Source organism: Astatotilapia calliptera, chromosome 8 (assembly GCF_964374335.1).
Source record: "Astatotilapia calliptera chromosome 8, fAstCal68.1, whole genome shotgun sequence".
NCBI classification, from domain to species: domain Eukaryota; kingdom Metazoa; phylum Chordata; class Actinopteri; order Cichliformes; family Cichlidae; genus Astatotilapia; species Astatotilapia calliptera.
This window is the reverse complement of record NC_137429.1, coordinates 2,587,385-2,606,185: the sequence shown is the minus strand read 5'-3', so window position 1 is coordinate 2,606,185 and position 18,801 is coordinate 2,587,385. Positions and strand designations below refer to the sequence as shown.

Here is an 18,801-nt window from a genome sequence, read left to right as displayed (position 1 = left end):
TGTTCTAATTATGAAATATGCTTCAGTTACATCCATGTCCTTCACAGTATGATATAATTAACCTTTGACCTTGAGGAAACATTAGTTCTCTAACTTTGGTCTCAGGTTGAGGCAGGTGAGCAAAGGTCCTAACGCACCTCATGAAGAAACAGACACTGGCAACTAAAACATCAACTGTAGCAGTAAGTAAACCTGTAACACTGTCAGACCAGAACTGGTTTAATGGTCCAAGTTCATAACTGATCAGGACAAATACGAACAGTTGAGAACATTTTATTATTTTGTGAACATTCAAACTTCCTCCAAAAGTTGCAATTTAAAAGACAATCATGTAGCTAAAAATTAAACTGAGTCTTTTCTTCTTCATTTAATTTTCAATGACAGAAAGACGATCTGCTTCCAGAACCTCCAATAACGACAGGTGGTCAGTTTTCTGAAAACCACTGAAAGAAGATTATACTTAAGCATTTCCAAACTGGTTCCCTTGGCAGAATTAGTGTAATATTGCATATTTAAGACTAGTTCCAAATAATGTCATGAAATTATATGATGTGATTAACACTAGAACCATAGTGGGGAGGAGGCAGATTGAACTGGTACCTGCTTCACCATGCCTACACCATTTTTAAAATACCAAAGGATCAAAATAAACCCCATTTGGTGGCTCTAGTGGTAAGTGTGAGAGTGTTTTCGAACTCATGATGAAAGCAAATTTGGACACAATAACAACTTAAGATTAAAAAAAAGAAAAATAATTTAGATGCAAGTTATGTGCTAACATAAAAATTCATCATTACTGACATTAATGACTTTCTATAGCACACTGAATCTCCTCTTGTGCAAATCTTTTACTGCAAGCACTACCATTTGAGTGCTTTTGGTTCTTGGTGTGCTTTAAAATTTGTATTTTGGTTAAACTCTCATCCACCTAAACCAAACAGCTTGAAGCCCTTTCACCTACATGACTTGTCATCTTGAGTTGAGCAAACTCGAAAGCAGGAAAAGGATTTTTTTGGGCAGTGTTACATCCCAGACTCAGGAGCCCTGATCTCCTGCTAACCATTTTCTTCGGTTTCAGGTTCAGAATCTGACAATGGTTCCTGCCAGTCACCAACATCATCATCATCTTCATATTTATCATCAATACTGACAGTTCCAGCATTATGTGGCTGTAAATGACTTTTGAGATCTGTGTTTTTGCCTGGTTCTGGTCCCCCACAGTCCTCCCCATCTGTTTTCTGTTCAGCTGGGACACTGGGTGGAGGCTTTGTGTCAATATTGTCTTGATGAAGCTGTGAGAACTTGGATTTCTCCTCCTCCTCATCTTCACTCGTAACAGGAACGGCAGTAAATGGGTACATGGTGATTTTAACCTCCTCCATCAAATATAACTTCTTGTCTTCGCAACCAGCCAGAAGTTCCTTCTGCTCCTCCTTTACATGGAGGGGCTCTGGATCCTGGTCCTCTTGGATACAGGGAGTCTCTTCTGTGTGCCCGACATCTGCAGGAAAAACAACCAAACAACAACCAAATATTGACTAATTCAAGAAGTTTGGAAATAACTGGTAAAATCATAATTCAATTCTGATTTTATCACCCTGTGAAAACAAGTTTCAATATGCATATTTTAATGTACACTTCTATTCAGTTTATATTATATTATTTATATAGTGTCAAACAGTCACCTTAAGGCACATCATACTGTAAGGTAAAGACCCGGCAATGACAGAGAAAATGCCAACAATCAGACAACCTCCTATGAGCAAGAACTTACCATCAGTGGGAAGGAAAAACTCCCTTTTAACAGGAAGAAACCTCTGGCAGAACCAGGCTCAGGGAGGGGCGGCCATCTGCCGCAACTGGTTGGGTCAAAATGTTTTTCAGAATGCTGCTTAGGCCCAGTCTTTCAGAAAATAATAGCTGACACACCCTTCAGCACATCCATCTACTGTTCTATTAAGCCTCATGAGAAATGATCTCTGTGGAAGGGAACCTGTCAAGAAGCTATTGTTAATGAAGGGAAACAGGGAGAGGCTGAGGTATCAACATTTACACAAGAACTGGACTGAAAATTAGTGGCAACAGGTCTGATGGACGGAATTCGAATTTGATCAAATCATCAGCAGAAAATACAGAGGCGGTCAGGAGAGAGGTACAATGGTGAGAGTCTAGAGCCATCTGTAAAACACGGTGAAGCTTCTGTCTATGGTTTGGAGCTGCATTACAGCCATTACCCAGACCTCAACACCACTGGAGCGCTGTGGGATCATCCCGGCAGAACAGAGCAAAAGCCAGAAACATGCAAAGAAGCTTTGACTGTTCTTTGCCTGAAGAACTATTCCTGAAGACTACTTAAAGAAATTACAGAAAGCTGCCTCAGAGAGTTCAAGCTGTGTTAAAGAATAAAGATGGTCACGCCAAGTACTGACTTTCAAGCCTGTAAGAATTGTTCAAACTCTGGTTTTGTCTCATATTTTCATGTATGTTCGCAGATATTTCAATAAGCCCCTGCACACATGTTAAATTTTTCTAGCAAAGTATAAAGAAATTGACTTCTGCACAGTACTGGACATGAAATACATTTCTTTTTTTCCCTAAGAAATCTAGCTTCCCACATCTAACACAATTTAATATGATGGTATTTGCATGTTTCATATTTTAGTATGTATATCAAGGAATAAATATTTACAATTACAATTTAAATGTGACCTCAAAATTCAGAATTTACTCAGTGGCCACCTATGCTCCACGACATGAGTAAAAGCGTTTTTTAAAGCACTTTGTCAACCAGTGGCATCATGTCCATGTAGCAGGTCTTGGCAGTGCAAATGTTATGCAGTTCTCTCAGAAGCCTGACTGCAATATGCAAAAGTTTAAAAATTCGTGAAATGTAAGAATTTTGGAACGGTTCCTCAATTCTCATCTCCAGTTAGAGCTAATATTGGAAAAAATCCATATGACACCCAAACATACTGGAGACAGTGCTATTACAAAGTGATTTAATATACTTGATGTACAGTAAAAATTGTTTACACAAATGTGTGTCACTTACCTACACTTCTTTTCATCTGCACCATTTCAGACGTGGCTGGTACCAGTTTTGGGGACTTTGAACCCACGGCGGTGGCTTCCACCAGGCGAACGCTCTTTTCTCCAGTGTGGACGCTAATGTGCCTCTTCAAAATCCCAGATTGTGTAAACCTTTTACTGCAAACATTACAACCGAATGGTTTCTCTCCTGTGTGGACTCTCATGTGTGCTGTAAGATTTCTCTTACACTTAAATGTTTTATTACACTTATCACAAACAAACGGCCTCTCTCCTGTGTGGATGCTTGCATGTCTCTTTAAAATAGCTTGCTCTAAAAATCGTTTACCACAAACGTCACAGCTATATGGTTTCTCTCCTGTGTGGATTCTGATGTGCGTCCTAAGATTTCTATTACAATTAAAGCTTTTGCCGCAAACATCACAAATGAACGGTTTTTCTCCGGTGTGGACTCTCATGTGTCTCTTAAAATGGTTCCTTTGCCTAAATTTTTTACCACAGACAATACAGCTGAAAGGTTTCAAACCAGTGTGGACGGCCTTGTGCCGGTTAAGATCGCCGAGCTGTGCAAACCGTTTACTACAATCACTGCAACCAAAGGGTTTCTCTCCTGTATGGATTCGCATGTGTCTATCGATGGTATACTGATGTCGAAAGCTTTTTCCGCAAACGTTACAACTAAATGGTTTTTCTCCGGTGTGGATTCTCATGTGTGCCTTCAGATTTCTTTTACTGGTACATTTTTGTCCACAGAGATCACAGTTCAGTGGGTTCGCTTCTCTTTGATTTCTGGCCTGTGATGCAGTTTTTTGCTTTCCTCTAAAACACGCACTATTAACCAAACAGTTCGAAGCCTTTTTTGCTGAACGGCGTGCCACATGCCTCTGAAGAGACTGCTTGTAAACAAACTGTTTATCACACTCAGAGCAGGTAAATTTCTTTTTGGCGGTTTTACGGTCCACATTACCTTTTACTACTGACTCAAGTGATTTCTTCTTCTTTAAACCCTTCTCATTGTTTTCAGTCCCACATCCACAATCTGACAAAGGCACCTGCCATTCGTCACCATCAATACTGACATCGGTCTCATAGGATTCTAAAACAATTCCATCAGTTTTTGGTTGTAAATTAATATTTAAATCCAGGTTCTTGTCTGCTTCTGGTAATCCACAGTTATCAGTTTCTGTTTTTATCTGTTTTGCTGAGCTACTGGTTGGAGGCTCTCCCTCTGTGTTGTTTTCAGATAATCTCTGATGCAGTTCTGAGGACTGTGACTTCTCTTCATCGTCTTCAGTTTTCACAGGAACAGCTGTGATTAGGACCTTGGTGATGTCAGCCTCTTCCTGCCCATCCAGCAGTTCCTCCTGTTCCTCTTTAATACAGAGGATGTCTGGATCCTGTTGGTCATGACTCGGGCTGCAGGAAACCTCTCCTTCAACCTGCAAGACCTGGACATCTGCAAGATGTCCAGGTCTTGCCGCTGTAGCTGAAACACACACACAATTATGGAAACATATGACACAAATCCTATTAAAGTTTTTAATATTACACAAATGATTTTGGAATCTAATACAAATTTTAAAATGAAAAAAAAAAACAACAACACAGAAAACCAAGTGTTTTCCACTGAAAACAATTGGCATTGTTACATATTAAATATCCATCCATCCATCCATTCGCTTCCGCATATCCTTTTCAGGGTCGCGGGGGGCGCTGGAGCCTATCCCAGCTGTCATAGGGCGAGAGGCGGGGTACACCCTGGACAGGTCGCCAGTCTGTCGCAGGGCTAACACATAGGGACAGACAACCATTCACACTCACATTCACACCTAGTGACAATTTAGATTAATCAATTAACCTATCCCCACAAGCACATGTTAAATATTTGTTGTATATTATAGACAGACTGATGTATGTCACTTACCTAGATCTCTTGTGTCTTGTGTCTGAACCAGCTGTGATGTGGGCCATGCAGATATGGCACCAGCCAATCGGAGATCTCTGGTTTGAGCTGGCTGAAGACTCTTATTTCCTGTGTGGACGCTCATGTGTCTCTTTAAAATTCCTGGCTGTGAAAAGCTTTTTTTACAAACATCACAGCCGAACGGTCTCTCTCCTGTGTGGACTCTCATGTGTGTCTTCAGATTTCTCTTACAGTTAAATCTCTTACAACAAACATCACAACCAAATGGTTTCTCTCCTGTATGGACTCTCATATGTCTCTTGAAATGAATCCTCTGTCTAAATTTCTTATTGCAAATGCTACAGCTGAACGGTTTCTCTCCTGTGTGCACATTCTGGTGTCTCTTCAGAGACCCTGGATGGGAAAATCGTTTATTACAAACATCACAGCCAAACGGTTGCTCTCCTGTGTGGACTCTCATGTGTCGGTTTAGATTATACTGATTTCTAAAACTTCGTTCACAAATCTTACAACTAAATGGTTTCTCTCCTGTGTGAACTCTAATGTGCGTCTTAAGATTTGAGTCTCTCTTAAATTTCTGTCCACAGAAATCACAGCTGAATGGTTTCTCTTCTGTGTTTTCTGTCATCTGTGAATCTACAGTGTCACTGTCTTCAGGTCCAGAATTGGACAAAGCCTCCTGCCAACCATCATCAATGCAAACTTCAGTCTCATAAGAGTCTAAAGGCTTTCCATCAGTACTTGGATGTAGATGACTGTAAACATCTGGGTACCTGGTTGATTCTGGTCCTCCAACAGTTTCTGTTTTTATCTGTTTGGCTGAGCTGCTGTTTCGAGGCTCTGCCTCTATGCTGGCTTCAGCTGGTCCCTGATGAAGTTGTGAGAACAGAGGTTTCTCTTCATCACCCTCACTCATCACAGCAGTGATTGGGACCTTGGTAATTTCAGTGTCCCCTAACCCATTTAGCTGCTCTGCCTCCTGAGTCATCAAGAGCTCCTCCTGTTACTTCTTTATGTGAAGGAGGTCTGAGTCCTGCTGGTCCAGATTAGGGATGCTGGGAACTTCATTTTCAATCTGCAACATCTGCTGAACATCTGCAGGAAGCATTAAAACACATCTGTACATTATGCTCAACTGTCACTTTGCGTAGTTGCAAAGAGCCATACCAAATTTGTAATTTCTTTAGTATTTTTTTTAATGTAATTTGAAATTGATTTGTGATTTTGGAGGACATTGGGGAATGACTTTGATATCCATAAAACAGACACCGACACTGTGCTGGTTAGAGCTCGGCCGGTGGAGTATTTATAACACCAATACAAATATTTGGCAACTTAAAAAAAAAATCAGATGTTTTATTTTCTTCAGACACATGATATCAAAACAGCTTTTCCTAACACTTATTATGCGTAGTTATTCATCTACTCTGTTCAGATCAGCTGGTTGCTGTGTTTTTGGTGTTCCAAACATGTGCATTGCAAACAGGGAAGATGCTTTTACTTTACTTTATTTATATAGCACATTTAATAACAATAAAATGTTGGACAAAGTGCTGTACAAAGATTAAAAAATAATTAATTAATTAATTTTAAAAAAATGCAGACTGCCCTCTGGTGGACTGTCTGTGCAACAGCAACACTTATAAAGTGTTTGAACTGTGTTCCTCCTGTCTCTTCTTTACTTGTTCAACTTTCAAGGATCATTTGATTTATCAGCCATTGTCAGTCTGATTGGCTGGCAAATAGCTAATATCAGCTGATATTATCAGGCCATTGATAAGTTTTAGTAGTAATCAGGCAGTCTCACTTTGTGATTTACATTTAAAATAAGAGTTTTAACAACTCAAAAAATTCTGATGAATAATGAAAAGCTTTTCAAAAAAAGAATAAACAAATCTACTGTATAAAATGATTAGTGACAAGTATACATTATTAATTATCACTTCACTCTTTAATAATGCTTAATTAACACTTAACTAAGTGTTAATCAGTCATGTTATTATGGTGTCACTCACCCAGATCTCTCCTGACTTTTGCCGACTCAGACCTGAAGCGTGTGTGGTCATCAGGATGAAGGCTCTTTATTCGAGGCATCCCCACTGCAGAGCCCCTCACAGCTGGCTGAAATTATGATTGCACAAATCTCAATAATAAGTCGGTTACTCAATGCAATTACTTATGCAATAATACTAAGTGCAATAATCCTTTCTGTCATCGTTGTATTTTTACTCAGTTGTATATAGTATTTGTATTTGTATTCTATTTTTATCTTATTGTATATTTATTTTATTCTACTGTATATAGTATTTTATTTTATTCTATTCTGTACAGCTGTGTACTGTATTTATTCTTATTGTATTCTAATTTTTGCGTCATAACTTTTGCACTGTCCACTTCCTGCTGTGACAAAACAAACTTCCCACGTGTGGGACTAATAAAGGTTATCTTATCTTATCTTATCTTAATATAACCACTAAGAAACCTATGTGTACATGTAGATAAATTGTCACTTGGACAAGAAACAGTGATCGTAAAAAAAATTACACGATTTTTTTTAAGTGCCAATCCTGTATATATGGAAATATTTTATGTGCAAAAACAAACAGCTGTTTGCTTTTAAGTGTTAAAAGTGTCAAGTAAGATTTATTAAATACATGCAATAAAACACAGACAAGCTCATTCATTTTTATTTTTCTGTGAAACCTCAAAAGAAATAGTTTCACTTTAAAGTTGCCTACAATGTGTTTACGTTCCCTTTTTTAATCTTTTGAAAAGAACCCAATGTGAAAAATGTTTTGAAATAGGACAGTTCACAAGTTTCTTAAGTTGAGTGGAAAATGGTAGAAACAGAACCATTCTCATGCTGAATGGCATGAAGTTAATGAAACTGAATAATTCGTGCAGAGATGTTTGTCACTAGTCTAATAATGGATACCTTTACAAGTCTTAAACATCATAAATCAGGTACTTTTTACACGTGAGATCAAATCTGTCTGTGTGCAGCTCATGAACTAAAATCAGTTCAGCTGAGACTGAAGAAGTCACTTGGATGAGTGACGAAACGTTTCTCAAACAAAACGCTATGTCCAGATGAACAGAATCAACTTTTGGAGATGCTCTCTGCAGAGTTTTCAAATACTAATGAGCAATAAGAATAAATAGAAAGATTTTCAGCAGGACTTTTGTGTAACTTGCTTATCATTTTCACATTTAGCACAAAACATTGATGCCAGATGACCCAGCGTGCAGCCTCAGATCCTCAGGGCCAGCCCTCCTATCGGGTCCAAAATCTAAAGGTGACCTCGACTTTGAAAGAACCTGCTGAGCAGATAAGGCTCACAGAATCAGTAATCTCCTTTAAATTACGTCTGTAATTCTCATCCAAAGCACTTTGTAAAGTTAATTTCTAGTGTTTCTGCGTATGGTAAATGGCTGCATTTGTATAGCGCTTTACTAGTCCCTAAGGACCCCAAAGCGCTTCACACTACATTCAGTCATTCACCCATTCATTCACACACTGGTGATGGCAGCTACATTGTAGCCACAGCTGCCCTGGGGCGCACTGACAGAGGCAGACACTGGCGCCACCGGGCCCTCTGACCACCACCAGTAGGCAAACGTGGGGTTAGCATCTTGCCCAAGGATATTTGGCAGCCAGGAGGCAGCCTGGGATCGAACCACCGACCTTCTGATTAGTGGCTGACCTGCTCTGCCACTTGAGCTACAGCCACCCCGTATATAAAGTATGAGGTTACTGGCTTGTGATTTGCATTCATATGGTGCATATGAATGCAATGGCAGCATTTCTGTGATTAAACCTTTAATTTTCACTCTTCAATAAACAGCCGGTTATCTGTGCAAAAGGACAGAGTGAAATAAAACGCCCTGAACTGCCCTAATATCCTCTAAGACTGTTTCGGCTCAAACACAGGACCGAGTTTAAGCCTGGGTCCAGATCACGTGTTAGTTATAAAACACACCAACTGTGTTTGGAGTCCCTTAAGAACAAATAACGAGGATAAATTCCAAAAAAAAAAACTTTTTCTTGTGCCAAAAAGTGATCGAATGGCAAAAACTGATTTCCAAAGTTTCTGTATGCTTTCTTTAAGTGTAACATCTTCACGTATATTGGTAAATAGACTTCGGTGAATATGGTTTACAAAGCGGTTATATGTTAAAAAAAAAACTGATTTTCAAGTATCTTTATAACTCGGGGTTATTGTACTTACATTATAACCAATCCGGTACTCTTTTGTCAACTTGAAATATGTTTACAGAACTATTGTTATATTTGTTGTCATTTCTGCTGTCCTCTTGGTCAGATGACGTTTTTTGACATTTTAATGTCAATGAGACTTTTTTTAACTGGATAAATAAAGGATATACCAGAAATCATCTTTTTACAGACGATCATTTTTAGGCACAACACCGGTCCATACAGGTAAAATCGGGACGCCTGTTTGCTGTCAGATATTCGCAGGAAGGGTCATTTACCTGTACAGGAGGAGGAAACAGGCAGCATCAGCCCGCCCGTCTTCCGCGGGGTCCTCCCGGGCGAGTTTCATTTCTGATCTCCGTGTTTTCGCTCCTTTACTTTACGATCCTCCTTTCCTCTGATTGTAACTTCTCAAACCTCTAAAACACAAGATACGTGACACGGAAATGAGGAGAAATCCCTCTACAAGCGAAACACAACACACGGCTAGTCTGTCCGACCTTTGTTTTGTTCCCCTCCGACACAGTGCACCTAGTAGACGGTTCCTACCCCCGTCATCACCCGCAGTAATTTACTGAATAGTAATGCATTCAGCTGACATTCAGCTGTTGTTATTAGTCAATCAGATATTTTCCCCAGAAATCCTAAAATGTATTTAAATATAGTAAATAGAAAATAAAAAAATCAATGCCTGCTCTTTTTTTCTTCGACTTTCTTTGATAATTTTCTTATAATTTTGAACAGTTTTTATGCATTATGCTTCAATGTGGTCAAATACTGAAAATAATATTCATATTTTTTTAAGAAAGAAAAGAAAAGAAAAGAAAAGAACAACACGTATGTCTCCCTATATAGGCCACTTCATTAGGTACACCTTGTTAGTACTGGGTTGGGCAAACTTGATGGAAACATTTTTATAATTTTGAGTGCAGTGTTCAATATCATGTTCACCAGTCAGAGTTTTTCAAACCTTGTGACATGGTGTATGTCATGTCGGGAGCAGCCATCAGAAGATAGGAACCCTGTGGTCATGAGGTGATGGACATGCTCAGTAACAACACTCAGGTAGGTGACATTTGACTCCCAGCTGTTACTAAGAAGCCAAACAACCACCTTCAAGATCCCTTAAACTGCTTTTCTTTATTCTGTTGCTCAGGTTCATCTGCAGCGGGTCATTTTGACCATGTCTACATGCCTAAATGCAGTGAGTTGCTGCTTTATGACTGGTTAATTAAATATTTGCTTTAATGAGCAGCAGAACAGGTGAACCTAACAAAGTGGCCGGTCAGTTTGCTAGTGAACGAAACACTTAGAGATCAGTGGTTCCCAAGCTTTTTTGCTAGCCCCCCATTTATGTTTACAATAAAATCTGCTTTCTTCCATTTGCGCAATGTCTCTAAAATTAGAAATATCCTGTATTAGAGTGAATAACTAGCTCATGCATTTATAATTTCTAGGCTGGACTGCTGTAAATCATTATTATCAGGATGTCCTAAAAACTCCCTTAAAAGCCTTCAGTAAATCCAAAATGCTGCAGCCAGAGTCCTGACAGGGACGAGAAAGAGAGAGCATATTTCTCCTATATTGCCTCCCCATTATTGGCTCCCTGTTAAATCCAGAATTGAATTCAAAATCCTGCTCCTCACATACAAGGTCTTAAATAATCAGGCCCCATCTTATCTTAATGACCTTGTAGTACCATATCACCCCACTAGAGCACTTCGCTCTCGCTCTGCAGGCCTACTTGTTGTTCCTAGAGTATTTAAAAGTAGAATGGGAGGCAGAGCCTTCAGTTTTCAGGCCCCTCTTCTGTGGAACCAGCTTCCAGTTTGGATTCAGGAGACGGACCCTATCTCTACTTTTAAGATTAGGATTCAAACTTTCCTTTTTGCCTTGCTTGACCCTGAATCCTACCTTAGTTATGCTGCAATATTTCTTCTACAGTCATCTTTCTCACTCACTATGTGTTAATAGACCTCTCTGCATTAAATCACACTTGTTATTAATCTCTGTCTCTCTTCCACAGTATGTCTTTATCCTGTTTTCCTTCTCTCATCCCAACTGGTAGCATCAGATGCCCCCTCCCTGAGCCTGGTTCTGCCGGAGGTTTCTTCCTGTTAAAAGGGAGTTTTTCCTTCCCACTGTCGACAAACTGCTTTCTCATAGGGGTCATATGAATGTTGGCTTTTCTCTGTATGTCTTATTGTAGGGTCTACGTTACAATATAAAGCGCCTTGAGGTGACTGTTCTTGTGATTTGGTGCTGTGTAAAACAAACAGAATTGAAGTCCCCAGACCTGAGTGCATCTTTGATGAAAATGGTATTGACACTGAAGTGGCTTTCAAAAGTCCAAATAAAAAATAAAAAAAGCAGCACCATGAACGAGTACTATACACAGGTAATATAATATAATATTTTATTTATTTATTTATGTAGTTGGTTTCATCCAAGGAAAGGAAACGGACAAAGAACAGTGTCATAGATTCTGCTGCCTCTCTTTTACTGTAAAAATCCAACAGCACTGCCATCCTACATTTGTCTATCTACCTCTATGACCTGAAGTTCTCATACTGTCATCAGATTTCAGCAAGAAACAAACAAGTCAAACTTAAGCAAAAAAAGCAAAAGAAAAATGAGATTTAAAAAAAACTAAATAGATATGTAACAAAGTAAAACCTATTCTAATCATGCAGATTTTATGAACAGCAGAGTGGTAAATGTTTTTCTCTAAAAGGCATGAGGTGTTCCTTTTAGACACTCCAAAAATTTTAAATTAAAATCCAGACTGCTTTTGAAATTGCTGGTTTGCAGCTTTTTCAAATGATCTTCTATGTTTCTCTGAAAATCTGGAACGTCTGTCTACAAGAGGCTTTTCTAGAAGTCACTGCTGCAGTGGTTCACTTACATTTTCTAACCTGGTCTCTGATTGACTTCTCTGTGTTTTCAGTGTGGAGAAATAATAAATGTTGAGGTGGAAAGCTGAAACCAAATAAAAGACTTTGAGTCTCCAAAGTATTTTTTATATTATTTAATGAACCTTTGAAACGGGATCAGATAGAAACCGAACAAGGTCTGTGAAGGCCTGATAACAAAGGCCAAAGTAAGAGAAACCCTCAGCGTTTAAAGCACAATGTCTGCAATTCATCATCAAACAAAACTTTAGCGATTTACTCAAGCAAACCACAGAAGAATCTCCTCCTTCTCCCTAGAAGCGCACACAGGGAGAGCATGTTTCACAGCTCCTGTGTGCATACACAAGTCAGATGACTGCTACACATAGAACAAAGAAGACTATCACATATCAGCAATTTATATGTGTAAACATTATACATCAGTGATCATCTTGTGTTCTTCTGCTACAGGAGTGTTTGTGTCTTATATTAATTAGATGTGTTTATATAGCTGTGACTTGATTAATATCAGAGTACATTTTATGAATGCAAATGTTTGCCTTCAACTGCATGCAATTAACTTTCTGTATTTCATATTTTATATCACTTTTCTACATTTCTTAGACAGTCAGCAGTCACTTTGCATCACATTTTGTTTAAAGTCGTATGCTTAAAATCACAACTGAAAAAAAAGCTCTTCATTGTGCTCTGCTCTGCTCCTCAACCCCCATACAGAGCTTTTATTTTCATGAACGGTGTTTCCAAACATGTCCTGTTGCTTTTAAAGTGACAGCTGCATAAATCAAAGTCATATTTGCTATTTTTTCTAAGCAAACCAGGCAGAAAGTTTCCAACAAAGCGAACATTTATCTGGACATCTGGACATGGTGAAATCAGGCGAGGCCAATTTGACATTGTTATGTTAGTCACTGATTCGACATTAAATTTAATGTTAATAGAGCTTCTTTGCCATTATTAATGCTGAGAACTAACAGCCTTACGGTGAGCTCACACTGTGCTTTGCTACAGGTCCAAGCACATTTCAGTTGTTCTGAACATCTCAGCTCGAGCACATTGAAGTTAGCTGATCACCCAGTGTGAGTACACTCTTAGTGTATTCATGTTAACCTATAGCTAGAGGTTTCTAGTATGATTTAATAAAGGCTCTGGTCATTAAGTCTCTAAAGTTAACACTGAAAATAAATACTATATGTATTTCCAGATCAGTTCCCACTATAGCTTTGCTTTGAACAATGTTGCATATTTAACATATGTAACTGTCATACAGTAAACACAGATTTGGTCATAGTAAAAATTTCCAATTAAAAAACCCCCCAACAAATTTTCATTAATCTTTCATCACAACCAGAGGGTGGTATTTAACATGATCACAACAAAACGATTTCCCTCAGGTATGTCTTGAAATGTTTTTTACATTTTAATCTTTCACCATATTAAGAACAACTGAATGTTCTTATGTGTGGATACTCTGGTGTCTTGTTAGATCCTCTACTCGTAAATATCTTTTCTTACAAACGTCACAACCAAATGGTTTCTTTCCTGCGTGAATTAGCATGTGTCTCTTCAGTATTCCTAGCTGTGCAAACTGATTGCCACAAACTTCACAAACAAATGGTTTGTCTCCTGTGTGGACTTTCATGTGTGTCTCATAATTCCTCTTATTGTTAAATCTTCTATTGCAAATGTCACAACCAAATGGTCTCTCTGCCATGTGAACTTTCATGTGCCTCCTTAAAATTCCCATCTGTGAAAATCTTTTACTACAAACATCGCAACCAAACGGTTTCTCTCCTGTATGGACTCTGGTGTGCATCTCAAGATTTCGCCTAGTGTTAAATCTTTTACCACAAACATCACAACCAAAAGGTCTCTCCCCTGAATGGACATTCATGTGTCTCTCGAAATACTTTTTCTGGGTAAAATTTATATCACAAATACTACAGTTAAATGGTTTGTCCACTGAATGCACAGTCTCATGTCTTTTGAGATCACCTAGTTGTGAAAATCTTTTATGACACACTCCACAACCAAACGGTTTCTCCCCCGTGTGGAGTGCTTTGTGCATCTTCAGATTTCCCTCTTGGTGAAATCTTTTGCCACAAAAATCACAACCAAATGGTTTCTCTCCTGTGTGGAGTCTTTTGTGCATCTTCAGATTTCCCTCTTGGTTAAACCGTTTCCCACAAGACTCACAACTAAATGGTTTCTCTCCCGTGTGAATTCTCATATGCGTCTTGAAATTTAAACTCTGTGTGAATCTTTTGTCACAAACACTGCACGTGAAAAGCTTCTCTCCAGTGTGGATTCTCATGTGTGTCTTAAGATAATACTGATCTCTAAATTTTTTTTCACAAACATCACAGCTAAACGGTTTCTCTCCTGTGTGGCCTCTCATGTGTCTATTAAAGTTGTAGAGATCTCTAAATTTTTTTTTACAAACATTGCAGCCAAACGGTTTCTCTCCTGTGAGGACTGTCATGTGTGACTCTGCATTTTGCTTCACCCATTTCTTACTAACCAAACAGCTGGTAGACCCTTCTGCTGACTCCCTTCTCATATCACTTTTTACTCCTGACTCATCAGTACCGCTCTCCTTCCAGCCACTGTCACTGTCTTCTGTTTCAAGTTCAGAATCCGACCAATGTTCCTGCCAGTCATCATCGTCGTCTTCATCATCGTCATCATCAATACTGACTTCAGTTTCATAAGAGTCTGAAGCCTTTCCATCAGCCCTCGAGTGTATATGAGTGTTCAGATCTGCGTTCCAGGCTGTTTCTGCTGCTTCACAGTCTTCTGCATCAGTTTCTGTTTTTATCTGCTTAGCTGAGCTGCTGGTTGGAGGCTCTGCCTGGAAGAACTTGGGTTTTTCTTCATCATCTTCACTCTTTATGGAAACAGCAGTTAATGGGAACCTGGTGATGTTATCCTCTTCTGGCCTATTAAGCTGTTCTCCCTCACAACCAAGTAGGATTTCCTCCTGTTCCTCCTTAATGTGGAGGAGGTCATCATGGCATGAGCTCCAAGGAACCTCTTCTTTAATCACCAAGATCTGCTGGACATCTGCAGGGAGCAATAAAGACACAAGCACAGCTGTGACTGTGTACTGACACATTTTCTTGGACCGCTTATTAATATTTAGAGCAATATAAATATTTTTTGCAACTTTTCTTGGAAACTGAGTAAAATTAATAATTGTGTAATTATGTTCATCTCACCTTTATTGCGTCATCAAAACACTGACAAGGGCTTTAAAAAAATGAAAGACTATGTAGATCAAGTTATACATTTCCATAAAATGTGTAAGATATTTAGATTATAACATTTGATCTGAAGATATCCGCAGACTTCAAATATTAGCCTTTCAACTGAGTAACAAAAAATAAATACAATTGAAAAAAAGGACTATTAAGCTCAGAACAGATATCTTTTCATATTCATGTATGGGTGGGATTTGACCAGGAGACAGATCAAATGAAATGATTGAAAACATATAAAGAGCTAATACAAGTCTTATCAGAACTACTGTTCAAAGAGTTAATCATGAAGATATTTACATCAATACGAGAAAGCTTTTGGTTGTAGGGTGTGTCATAAAAGATTTTCACAACTAGGTGATCTCAAAAGACATGAGACTGTGCATGCATGGAGGGTTTCACCCCAAGTACAATACCTAGAGACAGTACGCTAAGCGGAAGAAAGGAGGCCGGGGACTGGTCAGTGTCAGTACCACAGTCCAGGATGAGACAAGTCCAGGATGAGACAAGTACATAAGGTGGCGAGAAGATGGCCACAACACCTCAAACAGCAAAAACCCAAGAAAGAGGAGGAAGAGGAGGCACCATCACGGAAGGACAGGTCCCTACACGGTATGTACCACCAGCAGATAGAGGAAGTGGCTAACATCCAGAAATTCTACCAGTGGCTGGGCAAAGTTGGACTGAAAGACAGCACAGAGACACTAATGATGGCAGCACAGGAACAGCGTTTAGCGGTTGTTTTTAAGAAGCAGTATAAATGTAAACCACTGTCCTTTTCAACATCACCTAGTAGCTTTGAACTGAGTGTGTTTGAGCTAGGGCGCTCTCACACAGTGCTCTGTGCTGTGGTTTACAGACCCCTCAAATACAATAAGGACTTCTTAAATGACTTTTCTGATCTGTTGGCTGAAATTATGCCAAAATATGATCATGTCCTTATTGTTGGGGACTTCAATATTCGCGTGTGCTGCCCTGACAAGCAAATGGCAAAGGAATTTTTAAATCTTACTGACTCTTTTTTAAATCCCAGGAACAACATCCGAGATCTCCAGCAGCAAAGATTATGCGCAGGACCCTCAAGCTCCCAGGCCTCTGGTAGAGAACCCGAGCTTGAAGGATAAAGACCTCCAACAGACGTGGGAGCGGAATTTTATTTTAATTTTTTTTACTGCAAAAATAATGTTTGCAAGATCAAATGAGCCAAATTCCTGATACCTGCAAGCTGTGAAGCAGCAGCAGCAGAAGAAGAAGACAAGCCTGGAGGCTCTCCCTCGTTTTTCTCTTCAGCTGGGCTCTGATTACTCTGTGAGAACTGGGGTCCGTCTTCATCATCTTCACTCTTCACAGCAACATCAGTGACTGAGAACCTGATGTAGTCAGCTTCGTCCGAGTCATTGAGCAGATCCTCCTGTTCCTCCTTAATATTGCCGAGGTCCAGACTCATGCTCCAGGGAACTTCTTCCTCAGACTGCAACATCTGCAGGAAACACTGAAACACACATGCACACTGTGTATTCAAACAGGTCCTCAGTGCATAAATTGCAGCTATAACGATTTGAAACTGTAATTACACAATTAATTACACAAATATCTGTATCTCAAAATTATTTTAAAAAAGGGTGTTTTTTTTTTGCCACTGCACACATTTTTGCCATCTGAGAATGACTGTAAGTATTTACCGTCGCCTGCTGGAAGCCAAACCTGTCCAGCTCTGATTCTTGCTGACTGCGATGACTCTCACAAAGATTGTTGAAAGGTTTCAATTAACTGTCATGAAATTCATGAAAGCAGGCAGATTGCCAGCATGTTGGAATCAGTCAGAGTCAACTCACCCACTCTATCAATAAGGAAACACTCAAACCTGAGTTTCTAAGGTCTGTGTCAGGTATGTCGACTTTCAGAGGTCAGCGATTTCTCAGCAGTGAGCACACAGAGCGGCATTCATGTTTCGTTCTTTCTTTAGTTTCTCCATAACAGAAAGATGCCTTACTTTATACATTAATAAGCACTGTTACATAACATATATCTGTGAATGCAGCTATTCACCAGTCTGTCTTAGTACGTGAAAGTTACAGTATGTTAGAGTTGGTTAAACTAATATGCAGAGTACTCAGTACAATCAAACACAACAATACGATTGGTTTAACATGCCAGAATTAAACCCTTCATCCACTCAGCACTATTTGATTAGCTGTGACACTTAACCTCAGTATTAAATATAAGATGTCGCCAAAATGCAACAGCACAGAACGGACTCACAGAAAATCTCAGTGAAGGCGGAAAACTGGATCATCTCTTCAGCAGGACATTACAGGGTAATAAATTTCACTTTATGTATGTTTCTATTTATTATTTATAAAACTGGTAACGAGGTGATGATGCATGCATTAAACAACATATTGCAGACATGTTGGGCTGCTTCTTTCTGCAGCTTCACCTCAGCAGAGCCACTTCCGCCCTCACACTAATATCTGACTTCTCTTTCACACCCGGACTGCATAACGTTTTTCACTGAGGTCGAAGGGAACGATTAATAAAATTGGTAGGACATTATTATTACTATTATTATTTGGCTTAATCGACCACGCCCACAGACTTCTCAGGATTTCCCGAGTGCCACGTCTCCTCCTTACGTTATGTCTCTGAGCACATGTGCTGCCTGCTGCAGGTTTTCGCTCGTGCACATGAGCAGCTACCAAAGAACAAACTGCATCCACACACAGACAGAATAAATTACCTGTGCAGCAGACCCGGACAGCTTCAGCGTCACTCTGACCTCGGTCCGTCTTCACTGACGCCCACCTGGGCGAGCCGCTTCCGGCGGATGCCTCTCCAGGTTTGTGTTTGTGACGCTCCAAAACTTTGCTCCGTGTTAATCAATCACGAGGATTTTCCTGCATCTATCTGCAGCATCGATCCCGCAGCAAGAAGGCCAACTACATGACAGCAAGTCCCGCTTTTATTTTCTTCCCTCCTGCAACACAGTCCAGACAACAGACTGTTCCTACGCCCGTGCTATGTCATCATAGAAGATGACCAGCATTATGACGGTGGAAGTATAAAAATAGTCAGTATTAGAATCATATTAATCTGCCAAGTCACGATGACTCATTAAAGCCCACACTCCTACTGTATTTGGTGATGCACTGGATTATTTTAGATACTGCTGGATAGTTTCACATATAAAAAAATATGGTACTATTTAAATTTGTTCATTCATATCTTTTAAATCTAAACTAGCAACTAAACGTTTGTATTAAATGTTAGGTGCAGTATTTTAACATGGAAATACATAACATCAAGCACATAAAAACCCGACTGAGACAAAAATAGAGAGGTGAGTCTGAGATGGTTTGAGCATGCACAGAGGAGGGATAGTAAAGAAAGGATGTTAAAGATGGAGCTGCCAGGCAGGAGGAAAAGAGGAAGACCTCAAATAAGATT

The 18,801-nt window shown here is 39.4% G+C and overlaps 1 protein-coding gene across 1 annotated transcript; it reads right to left on the bottom strand.

The window, feature by feature from the left end:
• Window positions 1-257: 257 nt before the first annotated feature.
• On the bottom strand, window positions 258-18,479 carry LOC113027978 (uncharacterized). Its single transcript, XM_080305734.1, has 6 exons — window positions 18,095-18,479; window positions 16,573-16,846; window positions 13,557-15,160; window positions 4,973-5,972; window positions 3,053-4,534; window positions 258-1,501 (listed from the first exon to the last, which is right to left on the bottom strand). Exons 2-6 carry the CDS (start codon window positions 16,832-16,834, stop codon window positions 1,056-1,058), a joined length of 4,794 nt encoding a protein of 1,597 aa, XP_080161860.1. The 5' UTR covers window positions 16,835-16,846; window positions 18,095-18,479; the 3' UTR covers window positions 258-1,055.
• Between the last annotated feature and the right edge of the window lie 322 nt (window positions 18,480-18,801).

What these genes read in the sequence shown, in the direction of transcription:
- LOC113027978 (XM_080305734.1), bottom strand. Translation starts at nt 16,834, where the DNA reads ATGTTGCAGTCTGAGGAAGAAGTTCCCTGGAGCATGAGTCTGGACCTC. An exon ending in TGCTGCTTCACAGCTTGCAG is followed by an intron (nt 15,161 to 16,572) that starts GTATCAGGAATT and finishes TGCTCCCTGCAG; the next exon opens with ATGTCCAGCAGATCTTGGTG. An exon ending in GACACCAGAGTATCCACACA is followed by an intron (nt 5,973 to 13,556) that starts TAAGAACATTCA and finishes AAGAAGTAACAG; the next exon opens with GAGGAGCTCTTGATGACTCA.